The sequence below is a fragment of the Cucurbita pepo genome, chromosome 2 (assembly GCF_057944985.1).
Source record: "Cucurbita pepo subsp. pepo isolate OVF chromosome 2, ASM5794498v1, whole genome shotgun sequence".
Taxonomy (NCBI): Eukaryota; Viridiplantae; Streptophyta; class Magnoliopsida; order Cucurbitales; family Cucurbitaceae; genus Cucurbita; species Cucurbita pepo.
The window spans coordinates 11,103,645-11,124,045 of NC_141799.1; the positions used below are offsets into that span (position 1 = coordinate 11,103,645).

At 36.0% G+C, this 20,401-nt stretch overlaps 2 protein-coding genes across 4 annotated transcripts; one reads left to right on the top strand and one right to left on the bottom strand.

Moving 5' to 3' along the window:
- Positions 1–2,353: 2,353 nt before the first annotated feature.
- On the top strand, positions 2,354–8,983 carry LOC111788580 (uncharacterized). Its single transcript, XM_087120993.1, has 7 exons — positions 2,354–2,693; positions 3,650–4,098; positions 4,637–4,822; positions 4,997–5,098; positions 5,172–5,243; positions 5,348–5,464; positions 7,477–8,983. Exons 1-7 carry the CDS (start codon positions 2,474–2,476, stop codon positions 8,794–8,796), a joined length of 2,466 nt encoding a protein of 821 aa, XP_086977119.1. The 5' UTR covers positions 2,354–2,473; the 3' UTR covers positions 8,797–8,983.
- A 393-nt stretch (positions 8,984–9,376) lies between these two features.
- LOC111788578 (uncharacterized) lies at positions 9,377–18,986 on the bottom strand. Of its 3 annotated transcripts, none has more exons than XM_023668958.2 (19): positions 18,835–18,986; positions 18,626–18,730; positions 18,456–18,512; positions 18,252–18,322; positions 18,066–18,165; positions 17,874–17,944; positions 16,763–16,863; positions 16,551–16,654; positions 16,190–16,243; positions 16,027–16,082; positions 15,434–15,472; positions 15,131–15,275; positions 14,328–14,506; positions 14,167–14,234; positions 13,988–14,060; positions 13,838–13,899; positions 10,597–11,527; positions 9,931–10,221; positions 9,377–9,825 (listed from the first exon to the last, which is right to left on the bottom strand). In XM_023668958.2, exons 1-19 carry the CDS (start codon positions 18,886–18,888, stop codon positions 9,531–9,533), a joined length of 2,856 nt encoding a protein of 951 aa, XP_023524726.2. In that variant the 5' UTR covers positions 18,889–18,986; the 3' UTR covers positions 9,377–9,530. The 3 variants fall into 3 exon arrangements, with proteins under 3 accessions (XP_023524726.2, XP_023524723.2, XP_023524725.2); XM_023668955.2 differs by having other exon boundaries at positions 15,434–15,496; XM_023668957.2 differs by having other exon boundaries at positions 15,434–15,496; positions 18,838–18,971.
- Between the last annotated feature and the right edge of the window lie 1,415 nt (positions 18,987–20,401).

The window sequence follows — 20,401 nt, forward strand, 5'->3', positions numbered from 1 at the left end:
ATACTCCCCTCAAGTTGGAGAGTGTATGTCAATCACACCCAACTTGTCCTTCAAAAGATCAAACTGATGTCTTCCCAAATCTTTAGTGAAAACATCTGCCAATTGCATTTTAGTCGAAACATAACACGGTTTGATGATTCCAGCTTGTAACTTTTCTCGAACTATATGGCAATCTATTTCAATGTGTTCCGTATGTTCGTGAAAGACTGGATTGGCTGCTGTATGTAATGCTGCTTGATTATCACAATATAATAATGCTGGTTCGGACAGTGGAACATTCAAGTCTTGAAGAATGCATCTTAACCAAGTTAACTCTAAACAAGTATTTGTCATAGCTCGATACTAGCCTTTTGCGAATGATCTGGACACATTAGTTAAGACTTCCAAGAAATAATTGAATTTTCGAGGAAAATGCAGAACCCAGAAATAGACCGTCTGGAGTTCGACAACCACCCCAGTCATAATCGCAATATGCTTGTAATCTTAAATTGTTTTCAGATGGTAGTAGGAGTCCTTGACGAGGAGTACCTTGATGTATCTCAGAACCCGAAGAACTGCCTCCCAATGTGGTTTTCTTGGTTCATGCATAAATTGACTAAGCATACGAATTGAATAAACTATGTCAGGCCTAGTAACGGCCAAATATATTAATCTGCCAATCAACAGTCTGTATTTACTTTCATCATCCAACACCTCCCCTCGAGAAAAGTATGCCTCCCCTAATCGAGGCTCGACTTCTTTTTCTTTTGGAGTCTTAGTTCTTTTTTACTATGCCTTCAAGGAGGCTCGGCTCCTTTTCTTTTGGAGTTCTTTGTTCGACATTTGAGGATTTACCAATCTATTGGCACGACCAAGTTTAGGGCATGACTCTGATACCAAGTTTGACACCTACACTCGTATAGAGTCTCTAAGGGGGCAATCTACACAGTCACATGTAGCTATTATTATAAGCAAACTCCATTAAGTACAAGTGTTCATCCCAACAACCAGCAAAGTCTATAACACAATGTCCTCAACATGTCCTCTAGAATCTAGTTCAACCTCTCAGTTTATCCATGCATATGTGGATGAAAAGTCGTACTCAACCTCAGCCAGAGTGTTCTTAGTTTATTGGATTTAGATTAATGATCGTAAAGTTCACTTTATTCAATAATAATTTTTACTGAATAAACAACAATAATAATTTTATTAAAAATAGAATATGTTTTTGTTTACACACTATGAGTTTTAGGACATAAAACCCTAACATTTTTTTCTTTATATTTGGTTCAAATTAAATCAATTTTATCCTCTATATTTAATATATTAAATATTAATTTAAACTTTTTATTTTAACTAAAACTAAACTTATAGGGTTACTATAAGCTAAAAATGAGACCATGTGAAACTATAGATTATAAGCTTAAATGATACAAAAATAATTAATTAATCTCTTTACTATTAGATTTATAATTGAATTATTATGCACGATAGGATAAATTGTCTCCATTGATATAATATTACAAGCAAGTCGATCATTCACGAGTTGTTCGTAATTATAGACAGGTCAAAAGTCCTTTTTACCCATGTAATTACATCTTTCACTTTAAATATCATTGATTATCTAATGAATAATTTGTCTATGGTCTAATCATAAATCAAGTCATTTTTGGGTCTGAGAGGGCAGAGTCTTGTTCAAGTCTCGAAATCAACACTCAAGGGAACTACTCATCTGCTTACCCCTATATGGGAAGGATTGGATTACATATTCTGAAATTATGTTCCTATCTCCATATTTGATAAAATCCCCAAAATGGTACGCATATTGAATGGGCTACAAAAAGGACAAGCCCTCAGAGACAGAAGTTCATTACTCATTTGGGATTAAGATCGAGTTGCATATAGCCACCATGTGAAAACATTAATCTTCTCAACTAACAGATTTATAAATAGATATTAAATATTTCGTGGTCTAATCTTATATAAACTCATGGTATATAATACCCCCAATCACATGGGTTCACATGAACAATTTGAAACAAATCATTTATAACAATTACAAAGTGGGTGGTATCAACAGTGTTATTGGGATAAAACACCAAACTTATCCATATACTATAAACCATTTGAGTTATTACTTGAACACGATTCTCCTTAAGAACCCAACTAGAGACCTGACTATCGTCTATAGGCCCATTGGACCATACCTAAAGCTAGTCCAGAAGAATATCGGTAAAAGAAAAAAGCCCAATTAGGCCCATTGGACCGAGGAGAGCCCACCTACGAAGTTAGCCCTAAAATTTGGGCAAATCGAGAATATGTCTGGCATTAGCATTTCCCTATATAAGATGTCCACAACCCACGGCCACGTCTTCAGATCATATCCTTTTTTTTTCTTTCTCTCACTATCCTCTCATCTGAACCCTAGCATCGATCTCCCTCACCACCGAGGGCTTTTCGACACTACTTCAATACGTCTTTCCTGCTCACCACCATGGCGGAGGAAGTCGTTGTAGCTACCGGAGCGGCGAGTCCCGAGCCCTTGGATCACAAACGCAAGCTTGCAGATTTGGACAATGAAGCCACTGAAGCCCCCGAGGAGAACCATGGCGAGCCCAATGAGGAGTCTCCTGCTTCTGACGACGCTGACGTTGCAGTTTCTGACGAATCGGAGGCCAAGCGGCCTCGTCTCGACGGAAAGCCGGAGGAGAATGGTATCTTCTTTCTTCTTTGTATGTTGCAGCTTTCTATGTGATTTAGGCCTTTTTTTTTAAAACCATGGAAATATCGGATGTATATTTGTGGACTTTCTCCGTCTCTCTTCGTTACTTCTTCTAATACTTGTTAGCTGCTGCCGGAAAATGCTGCGTGATTTTCCTAGTGCATAATTTTTTTCCCCTCAAACCATACCCCTGGAAGTCGAGAAGCGTAAGGAATTCTATTTTCTACTGCTGCTTTGGTTATATTTCAAATATCTTCGATCCTCGTGATTTCTGCAAGGAAATCGAACTTTATTCTTCAAGGTTTAGAACTGAATAATACTTTCCTTCCCAACGCCTCATGAAATGGCTACTGGTGCTGCATCTATCAACTGGAATACGCCAGATATCCAGCTAGATATGCCTATTTTCATTTTACTACCTCATTTCAGGCGTGAGATATTTTTAACACACTGAAGTTCTATGGTACTTGAACGTTGTTTCTGTTCTGAGCTTCCTGGGGTTTAGTGAATGCCGTTTTCCCCGTTTTCCATTGGAAGATGGAAGCATTAGTTCAACAAAGAAAGTACCGGCAGGATTCCTAGGTTCAAGGAGAACGTTCTGACATGTGCCCAACAAGTATTTGATACATATTGAATGTCTTTAACAATTTTTTAGTAATGTCCAACTAGTGTCCTAGTTTGATGCGTTAATATGTTCTTTAGAAATCATTTCTGGCTGATTATGCTAGATTTATAATTTGAGTTTTGGACATTGGATTATGGTTTTGAAGGTTCTTCGGTGAGGTACTGAGGTGGACTTCTTAACAAAAGTTCAACTCATTTTTGCTGTGTTCATTTTAATTTACTATTTAACCAATGGATATTCAATCAATGTTTCATGGAAGTAGTATATTATTATTTATTCTTGTTGCAAATTACAATATCTTAGTATTTTGCTTTCTTCTACAGCTAGTGAGAATGGGCATAAAAAAAAGATGGTGGAGGAACCGGCTAAGGAAGATGATACATCTGAAGAGGACTCAGAACATCCTGCTTCATTGGAGGAGGTTTCTGAAAGAGAGGAAACTGACAAACCCACTGCAGAGCCTAATGAAGCAGGTGATGCTCTGGATTCTGTGGAGGAAACAGAACAACCTGCTTCATTGGAGGAGGTTCATGAAAAAGAGGAAACTGAACAGCCCACTGCAGAGCCTCATGAAGCAGGTGGCGCTCAGGATTCTGCTGCAGAAATCTCTCAGGAGGACAAAACTCAAGAACTCTCCAAGGAGGAAAATCAACCTCCGGTAGTTGAGGCTGCATTGCCCCTGCAGCAGGAGGATGGTTCTAATTCTGAGCATGGTCAACCATCATCAGTGGCCGAAACAACAACATACAGGATGGAAGTTCCTAATAGTAAGGTGTGAACTTGCGAGATATTAAATTTGATCATAGGATTGATATTGAAGGTTGATGATAATTTCCACCTTCAACCTCAAGTTACTGATATTAAATTCTTTTTTAGGGTTAAATTACAATTTTTTCATGAGCTTTTGGAGTGGTATCTGAAAAGTTCCAAATGTTTGACTGTAGCTGTTAGAATCCTTAATTGCAGAAGTGTCTAATAAGCTAATGAATTTTCAATTGTGTCCAACAGGTTGCTGGTATATAAAATGTTTTTTTGAAGTTTAAGGACCATCAGACACAAAATAAATTGTTTATAGATGTTATAGTAAGTTATTAAGGATTAGGGACCTATATACTTTGAAGACCAAACTTATAATTTAACCTATTCTTTTGATGAAAGCTATGCTGCAAGTGTAGTGGCTAGGTGGCTAGAATACAGAAGATGAGCTTGTAAGAAAACATGGCCTGGATGTTGAAAAATTTACTTCTGATCCATCATCAAGTTTTTTCTGATAATTAGGATTTAGTTAATAGTTGACCTATTTACTGCAGGTTGGTGTTCTCATTGGCAAGGCTGGAGATACTATTAGATACTTGCAGTACAATTCTGGTGCTAAAATCCAAATCATGAGGGATTCAGATGCTGATCCAAATCGTTTAAGTAGACCTGTAGAAATAGTTGGAACTTCGGAAAGTATAAAAAAGGCAGAGGAGTTAATTAATGCCGTGATTGCAGAGGTATTTACTCTCTTTATTATTAGTTTTTATTTATATGCCATTATGCTTGTATTTTTTCCACTTCTCCTGATTTTTTTCTGTGACTAGTATTTTTCATTTAATTGTTGTTTTAGCATCTGTTGGAGGTTTGTTGTCCTGATATTGAATTATTGAGTAAATTTTATTTTGTCATAGGCTGATGCTGGTGGATCTCCATCACTCATAGCCAGGGGCCTTACTTCATCACATTCTATGGCAACTGCCGAACAGATTCAGATACAAGTCCCAAATGAGAAGGTTGGAATCCTAATTTATGTGGATTGCTTATCAACTGGTTCTCTCAATAGCTTACCTGATTTTCTTTACCTAGGTTGGTTTAATTATAGGAAGAGGTGGGGAGACTATCAAAAGTCTTCAGACCAGATCTGGTGCACGTATACAGGTAGTTGATATGTTGCAAACCTATCTATCTTTATGGTACATGCTAATTAATTTTTATGGTTTAATATAACCATCATGCCTGACTTAGATCTGATTTTGATGTAGTTGATACCCCAAAATCTTCCAGAAGGAGATGAATCTAAGGAAAGGACTATTAGAGTTACTGGTGATAAGAAGCAGATTGAAATTGCTACAGACATGATAAAAGAAGTTATGAATCAGGTATGCTTTTAACACATCACCTTTCCTCCAGACATTTTGGTCCTTATATCCCTAAATCCTTACTTGGAATTATGACTTCGATTTTCTGTATCATAAAAATGCTTTTAGCATGTTCATATCATCTAAATTTGGCCTGTGCTTACTTTTATTAATTTTTGGATTTGAATTATTAGTATGTTCTTTCTGTACCATACATAAGTTCATTCCATGAATATGGTTCATTCTTGGTGATATATCTATGTATATGTTCATTTCTGTAATTTTTTTTTTATTATTTTCAGCAGTTTTGCTATTATTGGTACCTAATCTTGCTTACCAGTCTTGTCTGAGACTAGAGATTAAGGTTCTGAAGTAACAGCGTTAAGATTATCATACAGATTAATCTGCTCAGTGTCAGAGAAGCAAAATATTAGCATCTATATGCTATATTATATAGTTCTAGGTGTGGAAGGTGTGTTGTATTTTTGTCCACTTGATGTCATTGATGGAACAGTGCTAGATTCTTTTCAATCATGCTGGTTGAGTATATAAATTTGGCCGGGTTTAACAATCACTGCTATGGGAAACAGTATGCAGATTTTGTATGATTATCTTTAATGGGATTGGGGAAATCACTTGACTGGTGGTCCTAATAGCTTGTGAAATCAATGAATGGTCTATGCAAAGATCACATGAATGTTCTAGGAAAGATCTTATACTGAAATCCAAGATGCCGGTTGCCATAATTTATCTATCATAAAGGTGTCAAACTCGAATTGGTTGGCTTTAAAACTGCAGATTACAATATTGCCTTTTCCATGGGGTCGACATTGCTTTCTTGGTGTAGCAATAGCCAACTACTTTTCACTCCCATCCACTGAAGAGAGGTATCAGGCATTAAATCTCGCGATTGCAGGATGTTAATAGTTGGTAAGATTGCTTCAAGATTTCAAACTAAGAATAATTGAGTAACAATGTATTGCATTAACCTTAGTGCTCATTAGTGGACCCATGTTCTATGCTTGAGATTGTGTTGGAAGAAAGTAATGCCTGGTTGAAGTCATGATGCTTTCATTTGCATGGGACGAATAGTATTCAAAGCTGATACCATTGACTGAGGCATCATAGGCATGGAAATTTGGTTCATGCCACCATAACTGCACTATAGCAACATAATCGCTTTAAACTAACGGCAATCAATATCAATTTAATTATTTGTTGATATTTTCCTTTTTTCCTGTGGATGATCTGTCTGACAGTGAAATGCTCAGCATGTGTTGGTCACTACTTCAGAATGAAAGAGATAAGATTTAGTTGTGAAGTTGATGTCGGTATATCTGGCATCTGTTTAGAAGAATCACTATCTATTTGATGAAACAGAACAATGCATGTGTGAGATGCCAGAGTTCAAATGTTAATCTCTCTCAGACCATGATTTTGTCATCACTAGACTTTTTCTGCGCTTTTCATCCTTTTCCTAAAAAGCTTTTCAAGTTTGTTAATGTTTTTATGATTTGAGGGCATGTTTTGTTGGTTGTAATTTGACTACTTCACTACACTACCTTCGAATTATTTGGGCAGTTGTAATTGGCGGTTCTTTTCTTTTTAACTTAGAAGCCATGCTAACCTGGGTGCTCCCTGTTCTGATATTTATGAATGCTTTTGGATATCTTACATCCCTGTTGAAGTACTTGTTCCCTTGCATGCAATGGTTTAGAGCGATATAATACATCTGGTATTTTATTGGTTTGATCTTCAATGATATGATCTATCTGGTATTTTCTTTGTTATAAAGCCTTTTACCTTACTTTTATTTCTTCTGAACATCAGAATGGTAATGTTTTTGATTCATCTTGCTTATTTTCTGGAACTAATATGTACCAGGGGCTCACCCAATGTTCTTGAACAAGAGATTTGGATCACCAAGTTCACGCTGCTCATTTACTTTATTCCTTTTACTAGCTTATAATCAAACTGTTGATTAATAATTTCCACGGTTTACTTACTCATCTTTTTGTTTGTCCTTGGAGTAGACTGTGAGGCCTTCACCACACTCCACTGGTTTTAACCAACAGGCTTACCGGCCCCGTGGTCCTGGTGGTAATCAATGGGGTCAACGGGGTCCCCATCCTTCACATCCTGCAGCATATGATTATCCACACAGAGGACCTTATCCATCTCATAATACCCAGTATCAGCATCCTGCATTTGGAAACTATCCTCAACAAATGGGTGGTCCTCGGAGCAGCTATAGCTCTGGTTGGGAGCAAAGGCCACCCCCCAGTATGCAGGGGCCACCGCCCAGTTCGGGTGGTTATGACTACTATGGTGGAAGAAGCCATTATTCAGATGCTCCACCTTCTCATTTCCCTGGTGCTATGCCTGCACATGCTCCTGGCCCTTCTCCTGCTCCAGCTCTCGGTCCACCACAAACTCAGTCCAGTTACAACTATAGTCAGCAGCAAAACCAAGGTTATGGGCATGCTGCTCCCTATTCTCAGGCTGCTCCTCATCAGAGCTATGGCCATGGATATGAACAGAAATATGATCATCATGCTCCATCGCAGAATCCATATGGTGGGCATGGGAATGCTCAGCAACTTTACCCTCAGGCTGGGGCTCAACAGGTTTACCCTGGACAACAACAGTATGATAAGCCTCCATCATATGGTGCTCCAGCGCAGGGACCTCCTCCCCAGTCTTATGGCGCTCCTAGGGTTGGTCAGCCTGGAGAGCCTTATCAAGGTGGGTCAGCACCTGCTACATATGGGCAAAATGTGCAACCTCAACAGACGTATCAATACCCAACTGGTGGTTCTACTCAGCAGTATCCTACCCCCTATGGCATACAAAACACAGATGGTTACAACCAGGCACCTGCTGCTGCCGCTGCCGCTGCCGCTGCTGCCAATTACCACCCGCAGCAGGGCAGCCAGGCAGGTTATGGTCAACCTGGTGTACAGCAACTGTCTGCCTATGGCCAGCAAGTAGCTCCTGCTGCCGCATATGAGCAGTATCCGACCACGCAACAGGGTTATCCCGAGCAGGCTGCTGCAAATACTGCTGGATATGCTGCATACCAAGCACCTCAAGATCCCGCTGCATATAGCAGTGCCCAAGCAACTGCTGCAGCAGTTTATTCTGCGCCAGCCAGTGGGCAGCCCACTTATCCTCAACAGACTGCAGCTCAGCCAAGCTATGATCAGTCAGTTCCACAATCAGGCGGGTATGGAACTGTGCCTTCAAGTGCTCCTGTAGGTTACGGGAAGAGTGTGTCGCCACAGCCACAGCCTCAGCCGCAGCCTGGGTATCCACAGTATGATTCTACTCAAGTTTATGGGGCAAGTCGTTGAATTTTTGATAAATTAGGGTTAGGATCGTTGGTTGTGTAAGCAGTAAGGAAGAGAGGAGAGGAGAGGAGAGGAGAGGGTGTTATTAATGTGTTGAACTTGTTCAATCTGCTGTGTAGGGGATTGACTGTTGTATTTGCATTGCCTGCCTTCATATCGACCAAGTTATTAAAAGCATTCGGTTTATATATGTTATGATGTACGAGCTTGTTCATTAATTCATAAAGTAGAATTCTCATCACCCTTGTGTGTTGAAGTTGTGCGTTAAAGAAATGCCAATTTTACGTTTCAAATTCAGGGTGAAGATTGAAACCAAGGTGGTGTTGGCTAAAGAAACAGGCATGGAAATTTTTAACCATAACACCAAATATGTACAATATGTTTTTTAGGCAAGGAAAAAAACAATTATATATTTCACATATTTATATATCTCTGTAAGCATTGTTGTGTTGTTGTATATGTTATTTAGTCATTTTATAATTAACTTATAATAAATATTAGAAAAAAAATATTTCAATATTGTAATGTAAAAGGTTAAAAAAAAAAAAAAAAAAAAAAAAAAAAAAAAAGAAGAAGACAAGCATTAGTTACAATACAAAATGATACATACAGCCAATAAAAAGTATATAACTTGTTCTTACAACAAGAAAATGCTTTGTGCAGCATATTTCCTTGAAAAAAAGTTACATATTTCTTTCTTAAACCATTTAATTATTAGAGTGATTTGAATTGAGTAATTAGGCTGACCTCTTGCAAATGAAATCATAAGCAACCTCCACAACACTCCTGGGTTTAGCTTCCTCGGAAGGCAACTTCAAGAGAGATGCAACTTTCAAGAAAGCAGCATGTTGTGTGGCAAATAAGCATGATTCTTCACTCTCAGAAAGCTCTTTTCTTGGAACTTTGTGCTTCTTCAAAAGGGTAGGCTTCGAAATCGCCCACTGCATTGCCCAAATCGCCAATGGCCTCATGTACCCCAAAGATCTATACTTATCATCTATGTCCCATGCTTCTGGGGTTTGAAATGAATACCTGAACAGGATTTCAGAACAAACAGATATCAAATTTCCTATAAGTTCAAGAAAAGTAGCTTAAAAACCAGTGGAATTCCATAATATAAAGAACAAAATGTGGTACCCGAGGCCATCTTGACCCCAAGCAGCTTGATGAATGCCCATTGCAGTCTGGAAGCCTGTTTCCACCATTCCTTCTTGAATCATTGAGGCAGCAACAGAGTATGTAACTCCAGCCCAAATCTCCTTTGGCTGCAATATGGATCTATCAACCCTTCCATCTGGAAACATCCCGTTTACTGCCCCGCGAGTTCCTCCCTTCACCTTCATCACATTGAAATTGAATATCTTTTCAAGTGTACTCCTTATCTTCTCTTCATCAACAATGGGACAAAGCCCACATGCTCTAGCATACCTGTGTTTTCAGAACGTGAAAGATTGTTGGTGGGGAGTTCTACATCCACTAATTAAGGAGGTAATCATGGATTTATAAGTAAGGAATATATCTCCGTTGGTATAAGGCCTTTTGAAAAAACCAAAAGTAAAGCCACGAGAGCTTATGCTCGAAGTGAACAATATCATACCATTGTGGAGCATCGTAAGATTCCTAACAAAACACAATCAAGTTACTACTCAATCCAACCCTAAGATACATTGTTAAGCTACTACTCAATCCATCCTCTTAACAGAGACAGCTCCAAAATCACGCAAATTCAGCCAGGCCACAAGAGATAAAGAAATGTAAAAGCAAGAAAAGTAGAAGGGGATCAATAAAAGCTTGTTCACTCACCATTGTCCTGCCAGTTGATCAGCTTGAATGGACGAGCTCCAAGGACCACCACTATTGTCATAGTTGAAGTAAGAGCCATTCCATAACGTATCATAAACACCTCTTGCCTTCTGATACTTGATCCAAAAGTAATGAGCAGCTGCTTCATCATCAACCTCGTAAGCCAATGCTGAAGCCGCCTGAAGAGCAGCCACCCACAGCCCACCGCAGTATGCACTCACACCCTTCACAGTCCAAACATCATAAGTTTGATCAGGAAACCCCTCATTCTCAATCATCCCATCTTTATCCTTATCGAACTGATCCATGAAAGCCAACGCTACATACACCGAAGGCCAAACAGATTTTGCAAAATTCTTGTCCCCTGTAGCAACCACGTCTCTGTAAACTTGAAGAACGAATTTGGAACCCAAATCCTTCCATCTGGTGACGTTCAAAAGGTTGTAAGCATTTACTTCAAACCAAGGATCGTTGAAGCCAATATCGTGAGGAACAGCGCCAATAACCTTGCGAGGATAGTACTTTCCGTCGCTCATGATCTTGGCCTTTCTGGGATCGTGCATCAAAACCGCCGCGGCGAAATCCCTCTGAATGCCGAGTTCGAGTTTGGGGAAAAGCATGATAAGAGCAAAAGAGGAGTAGAAATGGACGTCGAAAGTGTTCCACATTAGGTATTCGCTTCCTTCGACGAGGAGTAACTGGCCGACGTTCTCTTGTAGAGTAGGAAGCAATCTGGTTCCGAGTGCAGCGTTTGAGGGTCCGGCGCCTCCGTGGGCTTGATCGAAGATCTGAGACATTCTCTCGAGAATCTCAACGGCGACGTCCAGGCGGTGGTCGCCGTTGGGTGCTCCATTGGACTCCGATTTTGTCCTTTCGAGGAAAATTTTTTGATGACTTATGGTTGATAGATTTTGCAGCGGAGGTAAGCCGTCTGAGATCAGGAAATTTGATTTACCAAATCATTTCTTTAAACAAAAGAAAGATATAAAAGGTCGATTGCAGCTCAACAAAATGTATTAACTTATTGTTAGAATGCCTAAGAGATAAGTTAGATAAATTGTTTGATGTATGCATTACTCTATGTTATTGAATTTAATCTATGTGATATGATATGTGGATTCATATAGGATGATCCTGATTCCGTGTCAATATGAATATGTTGGATGAAACACCATCAACATGATTTTGTATATGTTATATGATTATACATCATTAACTAGAAATTATTTTCAAACCACTAGATATTCTACTCACAATAATCTTCCCGATACACTTTGCAAGATGTTGATTTTAACAAAGAGGTAGAGGTATGAACCCAAGTTTCATTTTTAAGGCTATGCGTAGAATGATCCTAGCAGAAATGAGGTAACCTATGTTACAAACACAAGTCAATAGGCCAAGACTTTATGCATCATGGTACTTTCCAAAGAGTGCACCCATGCAGTGATATATCGATTATCACAAATTGATCAAGGTATAGTGAAAAACAAATATCTTTTCCAAGAACAAAGTTTTTTTTTTAAGTTTTCTTTTCGAGTTTACTATGATATCTTTGTTCAGACATGTTTTCACTAATGTTCCGTGGCTTACAGAAATTTCAATAACCGAGTCTTGAAAGAGATTCCTAAACTGTTGTTTGTGAGGCTTATATAAGTCATAGGAGTTGAACTAGAGACTAAAAGGATATTAACTGAGGCTAAAAGGATAATAAGATAAAGCTTTATAAGCCAGCTTTTTGACACCCTTATATAGTAAGCTTTATACCAAGTTCTTTTAAGTATAAGTTTGGGTTAAACAAGATTGGGTCTCTTAAACACTTGAATTCTAAGGAAGGTAGTCTAATGGGTCTCCGTAAAGTAGAATTATTTTGTAGTGGGCCTAGACCCATTACGAAGATTGAAAATTTTAGTTTCTCTTGATTTGGTAAGATAATGTTGAAGGTTTGTTTGAAGGTTTCTAAATTGACTGACATTATTCAAGGCCTTCACGGAAGTTTGGTAAGTCCGCAAGTATTGGGACAAGGTGAGTGAAAGTGAATGATTAGAATTAGAGTTGGTCCAAGCTACCAAAAAAGTCGTATATAAGGTGAGGGCAAGAATGTGTACAATTCAAAATTGATAGAAGAGTTATGTTGATATAAGGTATAGAAACTTGAAATTCGAGATAGTGTCGATGAAGGGTTTTCTGAGGTCTAAGCATGAATGCAAATTAAGCTCACATTTCATTAAGTGTTTTGAAACTTTGGAGAGGATTGGATCAGTGGCATATTGGTTAGATTTGTCATCCTCTGTTTCTATTTCTCATAATGTATTTCACATATCCATGCATTGTTTAAGTAATAAACTAATCTTATGTAGTAGAACATGGGTCTTTTCAATTGAACTAGAGCTGATGTGAGATCCCACATTAGTTGGAAAGGAGAATAAAATATTCTTTATAAAGTAGGTTGTGAAAATCTCTCAATATCGGACATGTTTTAAAAATCTTAAAGGTAAGCAAGAAAGAGAAAGCCCAACTCGATATAACTTAAAATAAATTGACTATTTGGATGTTGAAATTTCTTATATTTCCTAATATTTTCTATTTGGATGTTGAAATTTCTTATATTTATGTATGGAAATATTAAGAAATGACAAAACATCTTTTAATTCAAAGTTTTGATATTTAGGACAGATTAAAAAGAGAAGTATGGAAAAGTTTTAGGGATTGAGGAATAAAATTATTTTTTATTTTTTATTTTTTGAAAGTTTCTTATTTAAAATTTAAAAAGTTTAGAGGCATTTTTTAATCTAAAAAACGAAATTCATGAGTATTATTTTTTAATTTAACAAATTTATTTTTTAAAAGTAATTTAAAATTTTAATATGTCTATGACAAATTACTCTAACCTTATTATTATTTAACCATCCATAAATTGAGGGTTGGTTTGGCATGGGATTTTTTGATTGCCATAGGTTTTGTGGTCAATCAATGGACTAAATTTTTAGACATTTGATTTTGACATCCATACTTTATATTCTTTAAAAACATCTAATGTGTTTTAGAAGGGTAGGGAATTAGTATGGATAGATAGGGTGGGTGAAAGAGGACATTAAAAAGGCTTAAATATTTAAAACCAACCAAATGATAGCACCCATTTTGACCCACAAAGAAACCAAACTATATCATATTCCAAGTCTTAAGAGAGAGAGAGACACAGAAGAGAGAGAGAGAGAGAGAGAGAGAGAGAGAGAGAGAGTACCTGTCCACATTGTTCCACCAGAATTTAGGAAGTATAGCTCATTGAAGAGAGTGACAGGGTACCTACACCATTATCAAAGAAAACCAGCTATTACTGACGTAATTTGACAATGAGTTGTTTGTTTTGTTTCATACAATTCTCTCCACTCACCATTCAGGAAGCCTCTTGTCTTCTACTATTGGCCTTTGCCATGCTTCTATCTGGCCTTCCCATTTTCCATGTTCTTTTTTTTTTTTTTTTTTCCCCATATTTAGTTCACCAATCATCAGTCCACATCACCAACACATTACTATTGTTTTTTAAGCAAACCCTATTTTAGAAACACTTACCTAATATAGCATCACGGGCAATTGTCTTTGCTGCTTCTCCGAGCGTTCCGTAAAAGTTAGTATACCGTCTGTCAAAGAGTATTAATTGCTAACACTTTTTTAAAATTAAAATCCAGATTTTCAATTGATCAGCTTTGATAAGAGTAGAGTCAAGATGTGACCTGTGGTATGTCTTTCCATCAAATTTAACTTCTGGACAGTCCCATGCTAACGAGAAGGTGACTGTACGAGTAGATGAAGAAGGAATGGTCACTTTAGCTGCTATGGCTGCTCCGATACTTGATCCTGGTTTTGACCCCTCATGTGGCCCACTACTGCCAAGCTCGTCAAATGACCCATGCTGGAATAATATTTCATATCAAATTATTATGTGCTTGTATGAAGACAAAATTTAAAGTAATGAATTTTTTGAAATAAAATAAAAGGTGAAGTTGACAATTCCTCCACTCTGTTCCTTTTGGCTTCTGTTGGAATGAAGAATCAATGATGCATATGGGAGGCTTCTAAGAAATGTCAAAGAATTATCTTTTTTAAAGACAAATAATACGACACACATCGCTTTTAACATTTTAGAAATGAAAAGAAATTATATGTTGATTTGTTGATGTTTCTAGATTTATCTTTTAAAATCATTATTTTAAAGCATTGAAAGAGTGGTAAGCACTCTACCGACAATTATTTGACTTCAGATCTTTCTAAAGGAAAGGAAGGATCGGTGATAGCAAATAAAGAAATGAACTTTAAGAAAAAATAAAGCTTTTGTTTTGGAAAGCAAAATATTCTTTTTTTTGTTTTTGGAAATAGTTTTCCAAATAAGCATAATTTTAAATGCATTAATTGACTTTAAAGCTATTGTGGTGTTGGATAAAAGAAGAATATGATACTAGTGAAAGCACAACAGAGCATATCAACAAATAATTTAAAAATAGTTGAGAGATAACAAAAGGGAGGGTAAAGATCTAACATTTTTAACTTCTTGCCACATATCTTTTGCTGAAATGCCCTCGGAATCACCAGATATTACAAAGCGAGGACAGACTGAGACGTGAACATCATCCGTGGCCTCTGCTGTAATAGCATACGTTACTGTTGGACGCCCATTCGCGGTTCTGTTGGACGTAATGCACATTTGTTATAGTAAAAAGAAAAAAAAAAAGAATATTTGATATTTGTTTTACATCTCTCTAATCTCTAAATCAAAGATTGAAGAGGTAAATTTGAAACCCACCAAAAAGAAAATTGATTAAATGAATGAAAGAATACTGACTTGTGGTGTAAAAGGACTCCATGAGCTCCATCTTCTGCGCTGCTCACAAATTCAGCTTTGACACTTTAGAGAATGAATTTCATAATAAATTTAGTCATAAATGCTTCTAAATAGAGAAAGCTTTCTACCGTAAAATAAAAATAAAAATAAAAATTAAATTAAATTAAAAAAAAAAACTTTTGAATGAGAGTAAGATCTCATAGAACTCATACCTATATACCAATATAGATATATTCCAAATCATGACTATTTTCTACCTTAGCTAGGGTGGACTCCCTCTCAACAATTCTCAATAGATATTACTCTCAATACTTCATCTCCTATTCAATCAATATCTCTCCTATTCAATCAATATCTGATCTCACAATCTATTGTGGTTTGGAGCCCAGGATCTTACCTTTCACTCCATCGAAGCCCAACGTACTCGTTGGCACTCATTCTTTTCTCTAATTTATGTGTAACAGTTCAAGGCCAAGTTCACCACTAGCATATATTGTTCTCTTTGAATTTTTCCTTTCAAACTTTCACTCAAAGTTTTAAAATGTTTTTACTAGAAAGTGATTTCAAACAAGAAAAGCATGAGAATAACTTGCCCTATCTTCGAGTTAAAGTGATGACCAGTAAATCCAGAGTTTCCGCCCACAGAGTTCTGAAAAGGTAAACAGCAAAGCTCCAAAATTTGGTAAGAAAATGGCTTACCAATGTATAAATATAAAACTATAAAATTTTGCATACGAAGGATTTGACAGCACTTACCGCCCAAGTAAACAGCAAAGTTACTTCTGCAGAAGTCGGACCTTTATTTGAAAGCTGCCATATAAACAAACAAACAAATATTCCTACTCATTTATTCAAAAAAAGAAATTATTTAAGGAGATGATCATAATATCACTATCCATTTTACACACAAATATTCTCACTCATTTATTCAAAAAAAAGAAATTATTTAAGGAGATGATCATAATATCACTATCCATTTTACACATGAATGTATCTTGTTAGAGACAGATTTTTTAATCAACCGTTATTAAAAAATAATAATTTAATCGTAACGATCTAGTTCAAATTTAATTGATCAATCTAATTCAAATTTAAATGATAAGTTAAAGAGTCATACATTGAATGTAAATACGGAGACGGGGAAACTACTCTCCTTGTAATTGTGAGGGATAATTGGCGAAATTTGACGACAAACAATCTTAAGATCCGGGTCGGGTTCACCTAGTTCCAAAAAAAAGTAACAAATATATGTAGAAGAAGGAGAAGAAAAACAGGGGGTTGACTGAAATGATGTAAACAGGATTTTACTGATTAGGAGTAAAACCATACCATCGTAGATTGTCCAAGCCCTGGGAAACAGAGCGTGGTACGTACTTTTTTCTCCACTCAAATTCCAATCCCATGCTTCTATGCCGTCGTTCTTTCCATCTCTGGTGAAAAAAAAAACCCTCCGAAGTGAAAAATAGAGGAAATAATACTGCAATATTCATTTCAAATCTCAAAACCATTCATAACTAAATCCAACCTATCATGATTAAGGTATTTTGAAATTGGATAATATCTGAGTTTCATTTTCTACTTTCAAATGTTTAATTCTAATAAATTTTAAAATTAGTTTCTACCCTTAATTTGAAGTTATTATATATATTTTTTTAATCAAAATTGATTAAATAATAATAATAATTTTTATAGGAGAAAGTAAATATATTTTCACATTTTGCATAAGGGAAAATTAATCATAAATTAGCAAAAGTAACCGAATTAAAATTTAAGCTAAATTAATAAAAATACTTTTAAACTTTCTCTTTTTTTTTTGTCTAGAAAATACTCATACTCTTAGGGTTAGTTTTGTATAAGAACGGTTAATATTTTATTTCAAAAATACTCTTCAATTTAAAACTTTAAAAAGTATTTAAAAAAATATCATTAAATTTTTAAAAGCTTCATTGAAATTCATATAAACTTTTTTTTAAAAAAAAAAAAAAAAAAAAACTTCAAAGTACCTCAAAATATTTAAAAAAAATTCAAAGATACAGTAAAACCTTTAAAAAATACCCATAAACTTTATAAAATGAAATTAAAACGACCCTAGATAATCTATGAGGTGTTAATAAACGTTTTTTTTTATATAAAGTTAAAAGTTGTTTAGGATTGATTTAATATTTTGTGAGTATTTAATGTTAACCGTTTAAATTTAAGAATTTTAGAATATTCTTGAAACTTTAAAATTTAAATAATAATTTTTTTTTTATATGGAAGCTGAGTAATTATAATTGGATATTTGAAAATTTTGTTTGTAGTCAAAATTGGGTGCTAATTTAGTTTAAAAAGTTGGGTGAGTATTATTAATATGAATAGATAAATAAGTAAATTAAATCTCCCAAAAGATTCAAAGTGGCTAATTAAACTCAGAAACTCAAAAACTGTGTGGATAGCTTACTTGGATTTTTGAGGTCTGGCAGAGCATAATACAGTTGAGAATTTGTTTCCATTTGGGCGTGAAACAAATGCCTAATACCAAACGATACAAGGAAGATAATGAAGCAATTCAGTGAATACAAAGAAGATAATGAAACAATTCAACGAATACATAGAGGATAATGAAACAAGAACCGTATAGAGATTGACATACAGAGAATTGATTGGCTAAAACTGGTACATCTTCACTCGGTCCATAGAACATTTGAAAGCGTTGAAACTCTCCTCGGTAACTCCGGCCGATGCTTCCTGCACTGAATTTAACGATCACGATTTCATATGTCAGAAACAGTTAAGATCAGTCGGCGAACCGCGTGCGGCAGCGGAGGAGGAAACCTACCCTATGCCACCTAACGATACGCCGTGGTAGCACGTGATTGGTGGAGACGCAAAGAAATCATAAAGCGGAATCTGAGGAGAGAGAAATAGAAGATACAGTAGAGAGAGAAAATGAAATGAAAACAGAAAACAAGAAGAAATCAATGATCAATACTGAAACAGAAACACAGAATTGATCTGAAGTAATTTAAGCAGTTGCTATTACTCTTCCTTTAGCGGCTTCTTCCTTGCCGTGACGCCATAACCGGTAGCCCAAGGGGCCCTATAAAACGGAACAAAAAACGATTGAAATCAGAAAATTAAAGAAAAGGAGGAATCGATTTCATGGCGTCAAATCGCAATATTCAACAGAGTTTATGAGTAAATTATACTGACCAGATGCCACTTGTCGTTGAGAGTGAAAGAGAACGACTCTGGAGAGTTTCCAGTGAAATCGAGCTTGCGTTGCCAGGTCAAGGATGGAAGCTTGGCCGGATCGACCTGCAAAATCAGAAGAGAAATCTTGGCTCGGGAGTGAGCAGAGAATGTTTGTTTGAATTCAAATTTGCCAAAAAATAGAAAGCCATTGATGGATGAAGACAAACCACCATAGTTGATGAAGCTCCATTGTCGGCTTCTTCTTTGCAGCCATTTTCCATTTCGTTCTCTCGTGAATCTGGAAATCTGGAACAGAGAGAAAGGCGGAGATGTTCTTGAAGGAAGGAGGGGCCTATTTTTATTTAATAATAGTCAGACTTTATATCCAAACAACCATGGATACAACTTGTTAAATTACCATTTTAGAGTCGCATACATTTTCCCAATTTGATCCCCGTCCAAAAATAAAATTATTTTAAAACTTTTAACTTAAATTAATAAAAATATATTTTTAAACCTTTTTTAAATTAAATATATGAATGGAACGCTCAGTACACATTTTAAAAATACCAATTAATTTTTAAAATAACATTAATATCCCTAAACTAAAAAAAAAAAAAAATTAACCAAGGCTTGAATAGATAGTTTCTGTCCATATACAGTGGAGAATATTTTTTTAAAACATTTTTTTTATAAAGGTTAAGGACAGTAATGCTATTTTTTAAAGTTAATATGAAAAGGATCCGAACACGGAAGAGAAGAGGTGAGTTTGGGCTTGGCATTAGCCTGACGTTGAGGTTGACTCTATGCTCAACCACATGAGAGGCGTGCATTGTGCGAACCTAACACAATCCTATTTCGGCTCTTTTTTAACTTAATTTGAAAACAATGAACATAACTTTAAAGTTAGCTTTTGAGACCTATTTGCAAAAGGATTTGAAATTAAGACGAAGACTAGTGAGATAAAGACGATCACCCACAAAGAACGTGAAAAGTAACGAAAATGAACCTAGTTTTGGACCTATACATCATGCTAGAGAATGAGCAAAAATGTTAGAAAAAGGATTAGAAATTAAGACGGAGACTAGTGAGATAAAGATGATCACCCACAAATAACGTGAAAAGTAAAGAAAATGAACCTAGTTTTCATCTCAAAGAGAGTGGACAATCAACTCCCTCGTGTAAAGGCTTAAGAAAGCAACTTGAACCAAATCCTAAAAAGAAAAAAAAAAAAAAAAAAAAGACAATCGATATGGGACCTCCACTAATTCCACCCCTTTAGGACCAGCGTTCTCACTGGCACACCGCCTTGTGTCTATCCTTGGGGAAATCACAAGAAAACGGCCCAGACCCAAGTCTACCGCTAGCATATATTGTCCTATTTGTGCTTTCCCTTTTGGGTTTTTTCTCGAGGTTTCTTAAGGTTTCCACACCCTTTACACTTGTTTTATTCTCCTCTCCATACAAAGTGGGACATCACACGACCTAAAAAAAAGAGTAAGAAAGATTGAAAAGAGAAAAGAAAGAAACTGAAAAAATATATAAAAAACCATGTTAGATGGATGTAGATTTAACTGAAGAGAGATTTACAGGACAGAAAAAAAAGGAAAATTAAGCCTTTTCTTTTATTCTCTTTCAATTATTTTTTTAAAAAAAAAGTAAGAATCTATTGAAAATGGGTTCGGTTAATTTGATAATTATTTTTAGAATTTTTTTTTTTATTGAAAATGGCCAAAAGTATGGTAAATAGAATTAAATAACAATAATATAAATTGCATAGCATTTTTAGAAAAG